The sequence below is a fragment of the Bombus vancouverensis genome, chromosome 5 (assembly GCF_051014615.1).
Source record: "Bombus vancouverensis nearcticus chromosome 5, iyBomVanc1_principal, whole genome shotgun sequence".
In the NCBI taxonomy this organism is placed as follows: Eukaryota; Metazoa; Arthropoda; class Insecta; order Hymenoptera; family Apidae; genus Bombus; species Bombus vancouverensis.
The window spans coordinates 14,773,224-14,792,174 of NC_134915.1; the positions used below are offsets into that span (position 1 = coordinate 14,773,224).

The 18,951-nt window shown below is 37.7% G+C and overlaps 1 protein-coding gene across 4 annotated transcripts in view; it reads right to left on the reverse strand.

Moving 5' to 3' along the window:
• Window positions 1–16,427, reverse strand: part of LOC117158980 (Matrix metalloproteinase 1) — a 40,098-nt gene extending 23,671 nt beyond the window's left edge. For all 4 annotated transcript variants that reach the window (XM_033338417.2, XM_033338415.2, XM_033338418.2 and 1 more), the window contains exon 1: window positions 15,509–16,427. In XM_033338417.2, the coding sequence (XP_033194308.1) occupies window positions 15,509–15,637 (129 nt within the window). In that variant the 5' untranslated portion in view covers window positions 15,638–16,427. The remainder of the gene's footprint in view (window positions 1–15,508) is intronic.
• Window positions 16,428–18,951: the final 2,524 nt, after the last annotated feature.

Here is an 18,951-nt window from a genome sequence, read left to right on the forward strand (position 1 = left end):
GTTCGAAGCTTGTTAAATTAGTAATTGTTTTCTCCAACATCACAAGTAGGCAGAGATACCAAAAAGGAAAAAAATGTATATTTCCAGTTTTAAGTTGAGTTACTCAAGAGCAATTAATCACTGTTTGTTACATTCGACATCACAGATAATATAGACATTTATTATCGATGAAACATCCTATATAATAATAATAATTTTGCACAAGATAAAGATAAATTGACCACAATGTCCCTTTCTGTTTTATGACGAACAAATTCTTCAAGGCGACGTGACGAATCGTGGGTGTGTTTAATCGCATTAGTACTCAAGCATTCTATTGTATCGCCATAATTCTTCAATATCTCTTACGTACAAGATACGACATTACTTTAACTCATACGTAAATTAGCAACTTTAAAAATCGTACTAAAAATATTACATTTTTATATCTTTCAAGAACACACACACACAGAAAATAACGTATTACAATTAACAATTTTTTCATAACAATGTCCTGTTCCTTTCACAAAGCATAACATCATTTAATTTACAACACTGAAACAACTCGTAAATAAACGTGCCGCGGCTTATCGCTCGCACCTCCGGCGACGAAAAGACACGAATTAGTTGCGAAGAAGATCGTAGATTAACGAAAAAAAAAAAAAAGAAAAAGATATACCGAAGACATTGTGGCGTAAATCACGATGACAGCATTGCAATTACATGTCACGTGCGATCATGTCCACGTGAAGCAAAATCGAAGGAAAAGAACGCGATTGCGCGATCTTCATGGTCGAAACGAGGAAGACGAGGAAGATTAAACGTCGTCCAGTTGCCCGAGAACATTTTTTCCGTCTCACGTAGCTCGTTTCTAAGAATCTCTTTTTACTATTAGAGTCATTTGCTTCCTCTTGGTGTCGATAGGGTGGAATGCTTTAAGCGCGAGCAAAGATCGGGACAGAAGAAGTTTTCATACTTTTCAGCAACTGTAGAAGTGCGATCGATGTCTATTTGTCAAGGCTGTGGGGTCTCATCGACAAATAAAGCTTCGTAGAATTTCATCAACGCGCTAATTTTGACGAAATGTTCTTCTCCTTCTTTAAGATTGAAAGTGCAAAGAAGAGAGAGAGAGAGAGAGAAGAAAATAGGGTTTTATAAGAAACACTATTATCAATCTTCAATGCTTTTAAAAGTTTTCACTGGAACGGAAGGAAACTGAAAGTAGTTAAGACTAGAAAAATCATTAATAAGAAGGTCACTGTGGTGATCAATTCTCAGGTGTGAAATTAAATTTAATTTCCAACAATTTCTTATAGACGGCACGTCATTTAGTATTTTGATAAAATATGAATTATCAATCCATGATAGTTTACTTGTAATTACTTCAAGGTAGTTACAGTACTTGTAATTACTTCAACCTATTTGCACCGTATTTTCACCGTAGTAGTTAAGGATTGAACTTAATTTTACAGAAGTTAATTTCATGCTTCTTCGAACTTATAAACGATACGAATTGCATAATATGTCTTTAAAAACGAACTTGCCGGTCCTTATCATACAAGTTATATAAAGTAAGCAATGATTTGAAGTAACGTGAATCGTTAAACTGCGATATTTCCTTTTGGAATTTATTTCTATTTGACAATTTTTTGCTCGAAGAAAGCTTCGACAATTGCCGATTATAAGCCACGTGGAACGTAATCGTGACATTTTCCTCTGTGTTGATAGGCGATCCTTGCAAATCTGCGAATCAATAATCGTCGCCGTTGACGTAATTACCTGTGGCCGGCTATTCGGTCGAAGCACGAGACGTTTTATGCCCCAGCTACCTTGAGAAACGCGCAGAAAACACGATAATACAATTTCAAATTACAGACCACGCTGTTCTTAGTTTAACGAACAGCCTTGGCAATTTTTGACGTCGTCGATTTCGCTGCTTTTAGCTTCTTGTTCTTTCAATACTTTCTCGTAAATTCAATATGTGATAATAGCAGCATAAAAACTATATGTCTATATTGTATATATTGTGTGAAATAAAAGAGAGCCATTGTTCTATGAAAATTGTACAAAACGAGAATTATAATGTCGTATATGTGTGTTACTATTGCTAAAGATAGTTGTTATTACTTCGTTTAATATTCTACAGGTGCGTAACCCTGTCTGGTATACAACATTCCCATGGAAATTCGTTCTATTGAAAATAATATCCTTTACGTATCTTTTATACGTTCGTTTCGCCTCTCGGTTCTTAACTTAATTCTCAATTCGAGTAAACAAATTTTCTCGACTCAGTCCCACCTACTCCCAAAACAAGATAAAAGGAACAAGTCCAACGTTTGCTCCACTTAAACCCAAACACACAAGATGATCGTCGTATCGCGTTCACCTGTCAAAAAGTTGACATTTTGATTGGTAAAGTTATCAGGTGTGACGTGTGCCCCGTTTCCATGACCCAATTTCAAACTAGCGTGGATTTCGTGCCTCCACACGACTCGTGTAACAATCGCTGTTTTCTCTTTCGTAATGATTCCATATCTATCCCGTCTATCTACCTTTAACATCGTCGTTATGCACGTGTCGCGGACGTAACGCATGGTAATAACGTCGCGCAAAATGGCGATAAGGAAACAGGTAGGACGATCGATTTTACCAGGCTGGACACATTCGGTTGAAATTTGTTGCCGGATGGGAGAGATCGATTTTTAAAGCGGAATTCCTGCGTAGGCAACTCGCTTGATAAATTTAACGACGGGGCTGCCTAGGAACGAACTGGGTAACTGGGTCGACCGATGTATCAACCACGCCGACCTTTCGGATCAGAAGATAGACACTAGACAAGCGTCTGAAAGGCCAAACGTGAATGTAAATCCGTGATTCTTGATCGTGAAAAACCCTGACTTTTAAGCATCTCCCCTAAAATCCTTCACGAAACGGATAGTAATCCAAGCAGAAAGGCGCAGATATTGCCGTGGATAGTGATTTTATCTTTTATATCCTTCCCATTCTTTTTAGCTGTCTTTCCTTTGGGCGCTTAACGGTTGGATAGATTCATCGAAGATTTCATTTTAGTAGAAGACGTCATCGTATCATCGTATCAAGATAATTAACCAGCTAGCTGTTTTGGACGAGTATACTCGTCATCGCTTACTTTTTGCGATACATTTTAGATACGCGCTTTTCAAACTGATCAAGGGAATTTTGTGTTAGGCGTTAAAGTAGACTGATAAAGGTCTGTGTTTTTACACGATGCCGCTTAAGGAAGGAAGTACATATTGCCGCGAACATTCGACTAATTCGCACTGTGATTACGAAAGGGAAGTCCAAGAACGTGCTTAATATTTTTCTAGTCACGTTTAGTAATCTTCCTAATCGGTGTGCTTTTCTATATTATTACGCTATAAGCTTAAAATTACGAAGAATGAAAATTACCAAGAAGCTATATATTTGAAAAAAGTTTTGGGGGTGGTTAAGGATATTGGTAAAAATTCTATTTTAACGAAAGTTTCACTTCGACGTTACACTAGCAGATGATTCGGTGATTTACGACGACAGAAATGCACGCTCAATTGCCGACGTAATTTCGTTTCTAGCGCGATCTTTTGCAGAATCGAGGCCACGAGGCAGTGAAATGCCTCTTGATAGTTACGTTTGTCTACACGCGGCACCCTATCGTCGCTTCTTATCGCTGATAACAAGTTTCGTAAGGTGTGTGTGTGTGTGTGTGTGTGTTTCCAGTGAAAAGTAACGTAATGCGTGCCACGATGAAAAAGAGCGAGAAAGAGTCGGCCAGAGCGAACGATGGAGACGCTTTTCGTGATTTTGCAGGTGTTGTATACATATTTGTCCCGTGACGATTATGTGTAGCGTTTCATACAGAATATGATTCACGATCTTAAAGAGCGCCGGATGCATGATTTTTCAAAATCTCGTACCACAGTTACGTGCAATTTGTTGAGATTTATTAGATGCTTCGTGGACGTATTATAATCTTTACGAGCGTTCTACGCTTTAAATGCAAAAAAAAAAGAAATCTTCCTTTTACGTATCTTTACGTATTTTTTGAACGCATTTGAATGTTTTTTTTCGATTTTCTGAATCTTCTCGTTAAGTTGTTACGTAAATGCATTATATAAAGATTATGTGGAGAAGGTTTATTATCTTGCGATTAAAAGGATGTACTTTATGTTGAAAAGGAACACGTGTTTTTAGTACCTGTTGGTATAAAAGACGTACCGATGCCTATGATCTAACGATTCAATTTCTTTCTCTTGGATAGGGTAAAGTAGGGCAAAAGACAGAAAAGTAGAGTAAAATGATTCTGAGAATGATCTGGAATCGTCTTTCTTTTTTTTTCTTTAAAGAAACATTCTTTCGATTTGCAAGAAGAAAATTAGTTTCGTCGAACTTTATCCTTGTTTAGTAAGAACAAATAATGTAAAAGTAGTGATCGTATATCGCGTTAAGAGCAAGATACGTAACTGAAGGTAACTAGGACATCGGTTTGTTTGAACTTGTCGTAGCAATATTCTATCGTGTACAATGTGATTTCGTCGCTAAAAAGTTCAACGTACATGAGCTTCGATTATTTCTCTAACTTTATAACGAAATATACAGTTTCTCTTTCTCTCTCCCTCTATATATATCGTTCTTTATATCGCTTGAAATATTCCCAGTTATGTGACTTATAAAGATTGATACGTATTATTTATAGTGCGTGTTCATTATTAGATTGATTTATCGACGTGCTCGTTACTTTTTCATTTCCCTTAGACGAATGGCTCGGTTAATGACATTGTTGCTGATTAACGCCTGTACACGGGAAAGAACAGATATTGGACTTACCCTGATTTTCAGTCGGCGCGCGATCGATAGTATGAAAATCGAAACATTCGAAGGTGTACGCAACACCTGCAAAACTATGTCGCTCTGTTATCGATCACGAAATAATCGAATTGCTTTTTATCTATTTTTCCGTCAATTTTTGAGCAAAACTGTATCAACGATTCGCTGTATCTTCAAACTATCAAATATATCTATCTAAATATACTATCAAAATAGATCTTCAGCTTCTACGTATTTCTACGTAGAATATACCATACTTCAACGTTTGTTGTCGATTCCCGAAAAGAAGTGTGAACAAAGTTCTTAAATGATTTCCTACCGAGCGATCTGCTTCGTTTCCGAGCTACGAAATCATCACCGTAGAGTGCAATAATATGTAAATGGAAAATAAATTCGTAAATCTGACAACAACAGAAACAAAAATAGATCTCGAGTTATTTTCTTCTTTATAGCTACACATAATTTTACATAAAATATACAGAGTAGTTGGTCGGGCAACCGTATTTAGCCAAAAACATTCAACGATTCGTTGAATTCCACATATCTGTCGTGACATACGAAATTCCCTCTTTCTCTGTCTTTTTCGAGTCCTTTTCCGAGAACAACGTCGCGTTTAACGGTGCAGCGAAGGCTCACGAAGGATCTGTTACTCGAGAAAAGACGAAGAAGTGCACAAGAGGTATCGAATAGCGACCCCGACCTTGAAGAGGTCTTTGTCAACGCAAACGGCATCAGTATTCAACGCCTTTGCATCTTCTGCTGGCCGTTCCTTGAATACAAAACCGATCTTCGATCGTCCAAACGTGGATCTTTATACTACAGAGCAATATATTTTCGTGTTAGTACTCTCGCGATTGCCTTTGTACTAACGTTTTTTTCCTTTATCGCGACATCAACAATCGATGGATCTTTTACGCCATGTAATTCCGCCCAGTGATTCGTACGATTCGTGTTTCAGACGTCTACCTTAATTCAGTATACTCGATTCTCATTAGGATCGGCTAGTATTGTTCGAGATGAAGGTAGAAGAAGAGTAGAAGTGGGTCGAGCTTAACGAAAGATTGGCTTCCGAATTTCTTTATAAAACTGCAACTTTATCAGTCATAAAGTTTAATCTTCCGATACAATCAACCGTTTAAGGATTCGTTGATCTACGCTCGGATTTTATTTAAAGAGCATTCTTTTATCAGCGATACGAAACTAAGATTTTCCATCGAATTATGACGTATCATCGTCAGATGGTATGTCGCGTTATTGTAAACATCGTCACGTTACCAATGTGAGAAAAAGACTGATTCGAACGATCGCATTGTACTGCAGCGCGTAAATGTATTTTTATACGATATATATCTTTATTCATTTCATTTTACTTGTTCGTCATATTTTTTTTTAACACAACTGTTAGTACGAATGATTTAGCTCAACTCTCGACTGAAATCGTCAGGTAATTTATAATAATTTGGATTCAGTTAGCGCAGGTTATATTACTATATAGGTTGCTGTTACTAGTTGAATAATTTATGTAGAGTTAGGATACTCCGAAGTTAACTGAAACTTAAATTTAAGCGATACTTCGTACGTACAAGAATCTTCGCCAATATTGAGTTCGACAAGGCGTGGCAAACAAAATCATAACAGCGAAGATGTGGCTTGGTGTGTTTGTATCAAAGAGATTGGAATCGAAAGGACATCGAGTCCTTTTTCGACATTGCCTTCTCACAAATTTTTGTACTTTCTTTCTTTTTCGATAAAAATCGCTGAAATCATCGAACATGCACAGTGCACAGGTGTTTGACCCTAACTGACCTTACTCGACCCAGCCAGGTGGCGAGTCAGGTAAGAGGTCAATTTAAAATCTTGCGTGCACCTGTTCGTGGAATAGTTTCGAGATAACAGATTTAGGAATAACCTCGAGGCAACCTGACGTTCGTTTTTCTTAATTCGCCGCCGTACACAATTGAAATGTATCGCATGGAAGATTGTTAAGAATCGAACAACGGCCACCGTGTGATTTTACGAGGTCATTTTGCGCGTTTTCTTATTAGAATTCAGAATCGTTGGCGCGATAAAAACGCGCGCTTCGCCGAAATTAGTTATTCTGAACGGTAGTGGAAGTTTTCGGTTCGTCCCGTTCCGCAAAGTATGACTACTGTTAACCGTTACTATCTTGCGAGATACGATACTCGGAATTTTAACGCGAATATTACATTTTCGTGTGTTCTTGAAAAATTATGACGCGACTGGCAATTAGGCGAGTGTAATTTCTTAAATTAGACGATACTGAGATCCAAAAGATGTCGACATTAGTAGATCTATATTTTGTAGAATTTAGATTTCCAAGGAATCTAGTTTGCAAGTATTTGCGAGAAAGATAATCGCGTTTGATTGTTAGCTTAACCCATTCCAACGATGAGGTTTCATTTAGGATCGTTAATTTGTTCTCCGTTTCTAAACGACGTGATAGAAAACTCTGTATTCCATAGTATCGTAGTAAGTCGTGATCGTTCGGAACGTTTCAACTTGAAATATCCGTTTCCAGTAATTTTTCAATTTTATCGTCGATCGAGAGCCAAGAAACAAGCAATGGAACGCAATCGGGACAGTCGTGTCTCGTTACGATGATAATGTAAGATTTCGAAATGCTTCTTACGTGAATTTCTTCACACACAATAAACGTGTTTTGTGATAAGCGTTCGAGCGCTTTCTTCAGACATTGCATGCATAACTCTGCGGTTGCAATTGAACGCGCAGATACCGCGACATTTCTTCCTCTTTTCTCGGTCAATATTGTTTGTATTTGAAAAGCGTGGAGGTTGCTGACCTATGAACCGCGTTACGATACGAATGCCGTGTAGCAATCGGTGTTCTTCGTCCAGTGAGAAGAAATAAAAAAAAAGGAAAAAGATAGAGATCCGATAAAGCAACGTGAGTCACCGGTGTCGGTTTACAAAAAATCGCTGATTCAACCACTCCGGAAGTGTCGGTTGCTCGTATCACAAAGGAAACCGATCCAAACGCGTATCGAACCTTTATTTTCTTCTTGTTTCGTGAATTGCACGCGTATCGACGTACACCAATGTCAAGAGATGTAAATGTGGGTTATCGAGGATGAGTCGGTGACATCATCGATGATATATCAGGTGAAATCATCGAAGATGTATCAGGTGAAATCGGATCAACATAAGGAACAAGGGATAATCAAACGTTTGTCAAAGCAAAGTCCTTCCTCTAATGGAGAATGCTTTTGCATCGATCAGATGCGTTCTTTGTTCCGTGTTGCGATTAAATGGGAATGTTTTGCTTTTGCGGAAGTTATAGTTACATTTAGAGTAGCTAGATGATTTTTTTATGTAAATAGCGTGATCTTGTAAAGAGAAGTTAATTTATTCTACGTTTATGATCTATGCATATAAGAGAGGCTTGGAGGAAAGATGATGTAAGTAATTAAGTCTTGTGAGATCTATAATTAGAGTAATCGATGCTGTATGTATTTTTCAAGTTCGCTATGGTGGTCAATTGCGTAACACACGTCTCACGTGTCACGTTGCGAAAGGTTACACGCATCTGTGTGAAAATCGCTGAGGTAGCTCCATTCAGAAATCGGATACTCGGCTTTGTCACGTGGATTCGTAGTTTAGAGTTGTACGGAGCACGAGCATAGGTGCGCATATTTTTAAGCGCGTACAGAGTGTGTACAGTGGCTGTAAATAAGATAACTAGAGAAATTGGTGGCAAGTTGAGGAATGCCGTCAGTCAAGAGTCAATAAAGCACGCAATTGATAACATTTTTCTTTTATAGTTGGCTGATTTATCAAATACTTCGACACTTATTTTCCAATGAAGAGCTTTTTTTGTCAGATTCCATATATATTTCGTTCGAATAAGCTTCAAACTTTTGCAATCGTACGCAAGTACTAGGAAGTTTAAAAGATATAATTTACAATAAAAATATCAAATAATATTGAAACGCTATAATAAATACAATGGCGTGTCGATACCTTTTGTAGCCACTGTATGCGTTTCTAACTATGTTCTTTTCCTTCTCCGCATAAACGAAATATCTTAAGTCTTAACGCATCTCCGTCGAATTCACGTTTGCTCGTGTTTGCTCACGTTGTTCGGTGCAATAGCCGCATTGGACATTTCTCTGTGAGACAGTTTTGCGCAACGATGCGATTACAGTTCTGTATCTAATTAGTCGTTCGAGGCACGTCGGGTAATGATCAAGCGCGATTAGTAATTGTAATAAACCGTTGTCAGGAGCGGTGCTATCTTTGCATTGCATCGGCAATCATCTTCCGCAAAGCTTGATAAGACACGGAAGGCACTTTCGAACCAGCGACAGTCAGCCTCGCGTCGCCGATTTAGTCAGTCGATGCGTTTCTTGACATTCAACAACTCCAATCGATTAATTTTGTTAACGTCAATGTCGATTTTCATCGATTCATATTTCCTTGTATTGGGTTGGCAACTAAGTGATTGCCTTGGATTTTGTCAATACCACCTAATGGCAAAATCCGCAATCACTCAATTATCTCGTCCACAGACAAATTGTTTCTTCTTGCGAGAAATAAAGTTTCGCTCTCGAATTTCCTTCCTTCGAACGAAACAAATAGTTTCGTATAAATCGTTTCAATTATTTCGGTGAATCTTGCTATCATTAAAACCTTTTACAGAAGACCTTGGGGCTTCGTTGAATTTAAAGAATCTAATGCGACGATCGTATTCACGATGAAGAAATAATCTATTTTCAATTTGTAATGCTACTTCTATTATTCAAATCATCTCATAAATCATCCTTTGTTTTACTCACGGTATCACCTCGTGCGTTAAACGGTATTCAAGATCGGACGAGCGATGAATTCGTAATTGCAATATACATTTCTATTTCTTTTTATCGACGCGATAAAACGGTATCACTTTGATTACTCATGGAGATACATCTTCCTTCGACTTTCTGAACAATCTATCTCTGGACTGTTCAATTTTACCAATGGAAGTAGAATCCTGATGAGACGTTAATTGATATGCGTGGATGTATTAGAAGAATATGATTAGGATTCAGGAGGCAAATTTTGAATTAAGCTCTTTCCTCTTCCTATCGGAGTGCATTCAAACAAAAGCGCTTAACTTCTAAAGTTGGAGGAGCATTTTTATAATCGATTTACATCCACGTTAGAAATATCGCAGAATTTTGAAGATCTCCCTGAGAATAGATCTACTTAATCAATTTTCCCCAATATAAAATCTTCTCCGAGTCCCATACGTTCCGTTTTCACAAAATTATCGTCTTCCATCGTGAGAATCAGCTTCGCGTCGAGTTCTTCCCTCGCCAAAGTATAAAATAAATTTAAATCGATTTCATTTGCTCCGATCGGAACTCCTTTCCACTTTCGCGCAATTTGATCTTTGATCACGTATCGTAAAGCGAAGGAGTTTAACGAAAGGACGACTGTACAGCCGCCTGTGACTAGACGAGTAGTCAAACCGTTCATCTAAATTTCCATTCACGAATATTTTTAAAGGCGTCGCTAATTGAGCTAATCGACTCGATTAAATCTCATCCTGAGGAAGAACACGCGTCTCATTCGAAAGACAGATGAAAAGAGAGAGTTGGATGCCATATGCACCAGACGGTAAAGATACGTAAAAGAGCGAACGATCGCTGGATCGAGCGACGATGAGAATATCTATACGACGATGATTAATATTCTGATGACGGACTGATCGTGCCTCGACTGCGGATCGGCCACAACGAAGGCCAACGATTCGCTATCCTAAGTCGCGTGTATTTCCGTGTCGAGGCACATACATTATTTACCATTTCCTAGTATGATCCGTCAGCGAGAGAAAGAGACCCGAGAGAGAACCGATCACTTGGCACCTTGCCAAGTACCAAACCAAGTTTTTTTCCCTTGACCATCATCCCTTTCGGAAGAAAAAAGAAAAGACAAAGACCCTTGTTTCACACGGTTTATGTTCCTTCGGAAGGATTGTTGCGTTTTCAGGAAGATAATTGAACTATGCTTGAATATGTGCTATAATAGCGTAACTAACTGGTTCTAGAATCTCATTCGTTACAATATCTTTTCATCTCAAGCAAAGTAATAAATAATATAAAATTAATTAGTTGAATTTTTATACGCGTTAAATCACGAACGATTTTTCTTCAATCGAAAGTATGAGGAATCTAAGGCGATTTTGTACGACCCCTCTTTTCACGTAGTATATCTAAAGATCTAGAGATTCTTACTTTATACGCTTGAAACGTATTTTTTTTAAGATGTTTCGCATAATTAATGTATATTTTGCATCGCGTGTATGAATTCATAAACTCGCATAAAGTCGCTTGAAACAAAGTCGTATATGCCATTAATCACAAATATCACTAGTTTTTGATGCAGAGATCTTTCGCGTAGTTAAAATGTTTTGTTGTATCTAATATTGGATGACCGGAATCGAATTGCGCCTTTGTCTTTTTCAATTGCTGACTTGGCACGGGAATCTTGCCAAGTCATACGTAGATCATTATCTTGGTACAGGGCGACTTTGTTTGCTCCAGGATTTACCAATGATCGCGGTTTGTGTATTGCGTTAATCTTTTATGCCTAACAATATTATTGATTTGTACAGAGAAAAATTGCATGAGATATTAACTTGATTAAATATTACGAAAATGACGCCCGTATAAAATGAAATATTATCAATTAAACGAAATAATATAAAATTTAGGGTACGTGAATACGTGAAATTTCCAGTGAAATATTAATATTACTTAAGAAATACTTAAAGAAACTCATTAGCAGAGTATTTAAATTATTCCACCTTTTACCATCTCGTAATTCGTGATAATAATTTCATAATTGTTACACAAATCCTATTACGGCCTCATTCACCCAGCCTCATAATTCTTCAGAAAAGGAAATTAATGACCACCATTTGCTTCATCATGGAGAATGATGAACGACTATTTTTCCTCTCGATAATTAAGTCATTACGGATTACGATGCCGCGTTTGAAACGCGTGTAAGGGCGTACCTCGTCTCTAAAATTCTCTGCTACAACACATGGGCGTTTAGAGTGAAACGGTGCTTTGTCATGCTGGTGCTTGTTTGACTTGGCTCATTGCCAGGAACATAAATTCGTGTCAATTATAGGCAAGATCGTAGTGCAAAGTATTATATCCCATGTGTCGAGTGATGTATCACGACTACATCGTTCTACTAGACAGCTATAATAATTATCGAATAAATTAGCGTAGGGCAATAGCATTTCTTCCTGGACAATCGATCATGTTTATCGTGTCGGTACGGCTTGAACACGCGGCAGGAAACTTGTTCTTTTAATCGAGACGATTTTATGATTCTTATATCGTATTGAACGATTGAATACTATGAATAATTAAAATCAGCTGTGTCCTTTAAACCTACATGAAGCGTGCACATGAAATTATGGAAAATGAATAAGCGTTTGATATTTCTTTGATAAATTGAAAAACGATCAAATAATACCAAATGTACTTGAAAATATCCACTGTCCTCCTTCTTTGAAAGTACGTTAAATACTAAAATAGAAAAGAACTTAGAAAAGAGGGATAAATGTTGAATATCTTTCGAACTATTAAAAAATATGCCAAATAATTCCGATAGTTCAATTGGAAAGATTCATTGAAATGATCTTCCTTTAGGAATTAATTTAGACAAAAAAAAATCCCCTCGATAAATTTTCTGCAATCGCGTAAATATATCTGAATAAGGACATAAGAGAAGCTAAGGAATAAGTATAAGTACGCTGCGATATGTCTGATCGAAGTAAGTACGATTCTACTGCCTACGTTCCTGATTCTTACTACTTGCAACAACCGTTTAGCCTAGTTTTCACTCGCGACGCTGTTACTCGAGTGCAAGCAGAACTTGGTATTTGACATTATCGTTTCGATCGAGACATCTACAAAGCTTTACTCCTATTCGTTTTTTGACGGAATCGAATCAACAATCGTAAAACCGATGTACATAATAAAGTCACGCGATAGCGTTCTTTTCTATCGATCGTAAAGAACATAAAATTTATTTACACGCGATTGCAGTTAATAAGCAGTAACACCTATTTGATATTTATTTAATTTTTCACCTATATACCTCACGTAGAAATGTTTCTTTACCAACGTATGACAATAAAAATAGAGGACAGAATTTAACTGTACCGACATTCAATAACGTTATACTAACATTGTGAAACAGAACAAATAGTTTTATTTGCAAACAGGTATCGAGACACTTGTCAAAACGAAATCCCCTTCTGGTTTACGGATACACGCGTCGATTAACGCCGAACAAAGAGTCGATGGAACGTAATCGCAATCAAGGGTGTGAGATCGGTCTGCTCACGTGTCGCGAACCTTGAAGATAAAGCGGCCCATCGTTTGTATTTACCGGGACAGATAATTACGTCGTTATCGCGTACCGAGATTGCTTAAGAGGCTCGCGCAAAATTACCTCTTTACAGCCGCGATTTCAATGACCGTCGTTCGACCAAGGTGCTATTATCAGACTTATCCGAGGCGATCTCTGTTATTCGGTTCAATTATGGCCCGAAACGCGAAGTTAAATAGGAAGAAACGTTCGTTAGGAAACTGGACGATTGGCATTGTTAGGAATTGTGAAATTTCCCATTGAAACGCGTATAATACTACCGTAAGCTTGTAGCCGATGCTGTTCAATGAATCGAAGGTCAGGAGCGAGTCATCGCGCGTAGCTGAACTTTGTCAGCGAAGGTAGCTAAGTGACGTCACACTGTCCGACCTTATGTCATTATGTTCGCAAACCGGTCTGAATTTTTTTTTTCCTGCTTTATACGCTGCATACCTTTCAGAATACCAGGAATAGACGAAATTACTTATGCGACATTCCTATCGTTTTATACTACCATTGTCCTCTATCTGATGAAGTTCTATCTTCGCAGTTATCGTCAATAAATTCGCGCGATTGGTAATTGTTATCGCCGGGATTCGATCTCAATAGAACGAACCTTTGTGCAAGAGTTTAAGCGAGCATTATTAAAAATAAGAGAATAATTGTTGATAATTTTTGGAGAAGATATTCGTACCGATGATATCGGTGACAGATAAAGGATGGTAAAGGTCGACAGTAATATCGCAAGTAATATTGGAATAGAGTTTGTTCCTAATAATAAATATTTAAGAGAAGTTTTTCTTTTACTAATAACGTCGATAAGGTAATATAATACGATGAAGTAAAATCGAAACGAATAATAACAGTAACAGCAATAACGCAAAGTTGATGCAGTATTTGACGATAATAAGAAAGGTTTAAGCGAGATTTGTTACTAGTGACACGAATAAGATAAAATTAATATGAACGGTATTAGCATGATACAATAAAACGAAAGTCAATACTAATAACACGAATAATATGAAGTTGGAATAAAATTTAACATTATCTTATAATATTCAAACGTTAATTTTTACCAACAACTAATATGAAGTTAATACCGACGATACAAACGAAATAAAATTCGATATTAATATCGTTAGATAAATAATTTTCAAAACGAAGTTAAACACTAATAATAACGATAATGTACAATCCATCTAATGGAAAGAAACGTCGTAAGAAAGATAGCAAATCAGCAACAAAGTACTGTCCTTCGATTCTAATTACTAGTAAAATGTAGGAAAGATCGTTTTATAGATCGAGCTGGTGTCATACTCGCGATATGCCTGGTGTTCATCGTAATCCGTATATCAGTGTCATAGAGATAAACGTTTCCTCTGGAATGTTATTCGCGTTGTCAAAAGAAACCGTGTACGCGACCATTACTCATTCACGTATGACACACACATGTAGCATGCGTGCGACAGATTCGCGCGAATCAATTTTCCCGTACGATTAACCGTTTCTATGCAGGTATTTCCCTCTGTAAAGTCTCCGACCGTTGGAACTTGTTGCGTTCGTTCGAAACGTTTCATTTTCCAGGAAGAACCATGAAAATACTTCCGACCGCACGGTGCACACCACACGAGAAGCGAATGATTGCACAACGTAATTTTACTCATCGATGTCCATTGTTGTCCGTTTCCATTCAATTCGTTGGAGCTTTTCACGATACTCGCGTAAATGCTAGATTTTGGTGTAAATTATTATAACGCTACGTTATTTACGACACTCTACACTGACAGATTTCTGTCCAATTATTACAGAATTTCTAGAAATAAAATTGACTATTTTGAAAATTGATCGATTCGAATGAGAAATGAAAATCCTACTATTCCACTGTGCTACTTTTTTATCGAATAATACTACGTTTCCGGTGATTAACATTTTCTCGGATGGTTGCTAATGTTTTTTAAGATTCATAGGTATATCTTGATGGAACAACGTTTTTTGATCGACTACTAGCCTTCTGACAGAATACCAGGTGTGCTTCACTAATTATTGATACTCAAATATGTCTATCATTCTTTCTGACTTCTGTCGTACTTGACAGTATCTTTTCGAAAGAGTCGGTGTTATCGGAATCGTAATTAGCCTACTTAGCATAGGAATAAACGGATATTGCGACTACAAAATGAAATTGACATTGCGATCGACAAAATACATTTGTCAGGTTTCTCTACAAGGTATTTTCCAATGATCGAAATTCAAAAAGATTTTGCTCGAACGCTTACCATAGCTGCAGTCTGCGATACAGTCGACTTCTGTTCCTCGGATTTAACGTGCGAAACGGCGAATAGAGTTGCCAAAAGGACACTTGCGACACACCTTTCCCATGCGAACATACGATTCCACCTGGCCATTCTGCTGCTTCGTCCAGTAACTTGAAAACTTTGAAAATTCCTCTGTCAAAATCTCTCCAGGCGCCAGGCGATCACCGTGAATGTCACAAAGTCCAAGATAAATGTCCCTTCACCCCGGTGTCACTGACTACACGCACGCGTTCGTTGGTCGTTTATGCCTCAGCTGATCGCAAGATGACGCGACCAATGATCCACGTGTCTTTTCGATCCTTCAAAATCTCCGATCTTCCTCTTCGAACTATCGTTCTTCTTCCCAAAAACAATTCCAGCTTCGCTCGATTGCCACTCGGTTGCCCGTGTCGAGCATGAATCTTATCGAAAATGGGTTGTCCTGGCGGGAAAACGTGCAGGATCGAGTTATTCCAGGTTGGAACAACTCGCCAGCAGGGTCAGTCTAAAACGTCGTTGCCACGACACTATCGATCTCGTGTGTTTCCCAAGCAGGTAGCTCGCCGGATAATCTTTACGAAGTCTCGCGAGTTTTCGTAGAGGCACGCACCTCGTCGAACGTGGTCGAGCAACGTCTCCTCGGTTTCTCGCGTCTGTCGCGTTGATCTGGGACCTATGATCATCGACGATCGACTCCAAGTTTTCGTTCGAGCTGTACTTCTTCTTGTACGCGTATCGGTGACGAGATTGATATCGAGGAAGAGGAGAAAATCTTTTTGAAAAATCACCAAGGACCGCACGCAAGAAAGAAGAAGAACGAAAAGAGAAAAAGAGGCACGGAGAAAGGACGCGGCCGTACGGGGAACTGGTACCGAAGTCTACCGCCACTCTGAATTACAATCAGTCTGCCACTGACTTTTATTGAGGCCTCCCACCACGCGACTCGTGACTACCACCATCAACGCCAGCGGCAGCGTACAATGCTACGCGAGTGTGCTTTGCCTCTTGGTTCACTGTCAATCGACGTATCGCGCTCCTTCTGTCGTGCATTTCAGTTGTGCATCAGATTCGCCTGATTTTCGGTACAGTTCAGTCTTCGTTCATCGTCGATCGACGTATCGCGCTCTTTCTGTCGTAGATTCAGCAGCTCTGCTTTGATTTTGAATATATTTGGCTCTCGGTTTATTCGACGTATCGTGCTCCGTTTCTTTCGTCGATTGCTTTTTAGTACGCTGCAAAAAATATTCGAATGTTATCGTATTTATTACAGATTTCTATATTACAGATTTATGCATATTATAGATCTCGTATCATTTTTAGTGGGAATTTTCGTACAAGTACAAGATTCGATGCATATCAAATTTGAGAAAGAACGCATCGTTGTAATATATGCGCGTGCTCAAATACTCTTTGTAGCCTTTTGTAGCTGTATATATTTACCTCCTGATTCGCTATCAATCCACGTATCGTTCTTGTTTTGTCTTGCATTGAACTGTGCATTGGTTTGGCTTGGTTTTCAATATACATATTTCGCGTTGGCATTGCACGTATTGTTCTTTCTTTCGCTGATTCGCTCGCATTAGTTTGATTTTTAGCACATTCCTTGTGGCGATATAGTAATGGCGAGATAGGGAGAAAAAAAGGGTAGATAAAAGGATAGGTTTACTGGATGATAGGAGAAACGATAGGTGTTGTAGTACGGTTGGAAACATCTGTGTAATGGGCACGCATGATCGGCGTTTACAGGAATAGAGGAGTGGCTAGGAAATATCCTACGATCGAAACTGATTGAAATCAAACCGCGATGACGAGTTTACGTTGGATTCAACGTGGGATTTTACACGCGTGGAATTGACGATGGTTTGAGTGCTTGAATCGATTACCAGTTTTCATTAAATTTTTATCGATATCACAATTATGTGTTTTGCTAGAAAAAGCGGTCATTTCCAAGAATTATTACTAAATATCGCAATGTACGATAATTTACCATTAGTATTTCAAAAATTATAAAGTTGGTACCTTCTAATTTTTATATAATAATTCCAATTAATGTTATGTTTATTGTGTACTATGTATAGTATTATATGTTTTGTTATACGTTACATGTTCGAATTAGAATCCATAAATATAATCAAATTGATCTAGAATGGACACAGCCAGATGTCAAATTACTTTTCCCAATTACTATACTGTGGACATTTGCACAATGTCATATTTTTGCGAACTAAAAAAAAGAAAAATGGAATAATTTATGAATAGAAATTAACTCTATCCATTAGGAATTATAACGAGCTTAGATTTTCTGTAAATACATAAAAATTTGCAATCTAGAAATTACAATGATTCCTCTACGTTACCAATAATAGAAACGTTTTACTTTTGCTTTGTACCTTATTCGAGAAATTGTTAAACGAAACGACATTAGCTATTCAAACGCCACTAATTCTTCTCATATGCGAATAGAAATATCTTGAGAGGCATGCAGTTGCATTCTTCTGACCGGAAATGCCTTCAAAATAAAAGCGTACGCGAAACGTCTGATTCACCCGTGCTCGTTAAAGGGGAAAATCCGGCAAATTTGATAAGTTTCGCATTGAAGTTTCTCACGTTGATTCAGATCTTATTAAACATTTCAATTTTTACGATAATTTATATAATACCAGTAATTGATACAAACAATTAGTCAACATTTTATTGCAATAAATACACGCATCAGCATATAGCTTCGAGTAGTTTCTAGTTTGTATAGGTTTTACTTTATCTATTTTATCTCGATTTTTATTTTTTCATCGATCGCAGTTTCCTGGGCGATACGTATTTCCGTATTCCACAATAGCACAAGGCACACACCATTGTCTCCTGATTTTTGTCACGACACGAAAGAAAAACGATTTTCCACCCGCAATCGCGTTACTCGATTATCCTTTGTTCCGCCTTTACTCTGTAACTACCGTGTAGTCTCTGATATAATCCTTTGATCACGTAAATCTCTCAACAGTTTGTCAGTTTATACCGGTTTTATTATTGTTGTTACGTGTGTGTCTGTTTTACTTGAATATTTAGGTTCGTCTCGTTAAGTTAATTTTTAAGCTTCTTAAGTTATGTTTTTAATTTGCTTCAAGTTTCACAATCGTTTATGCTGTTTCTTTGCTAGAAATATATTTTTAGAAACAAGTCACTTCGTTAGTATCTACAAATATTTCCAAGAAATGAAATTTAACCATAAACACGTTACTCCTCTCTCGAGATACAAATCTTCGAGAGGGATCTGATCTACGATCGTTCGTATCGTGTCAGTGAGATTCAATTTTCCAACATTTTGACAATTTTACACAATGTTACGATATTACGCATCTTTGACACTGTTATTAGCGTTGCTGCTACGGTTCGTCGATTATTTCTTTGCTGATATTCTCGTAATAATA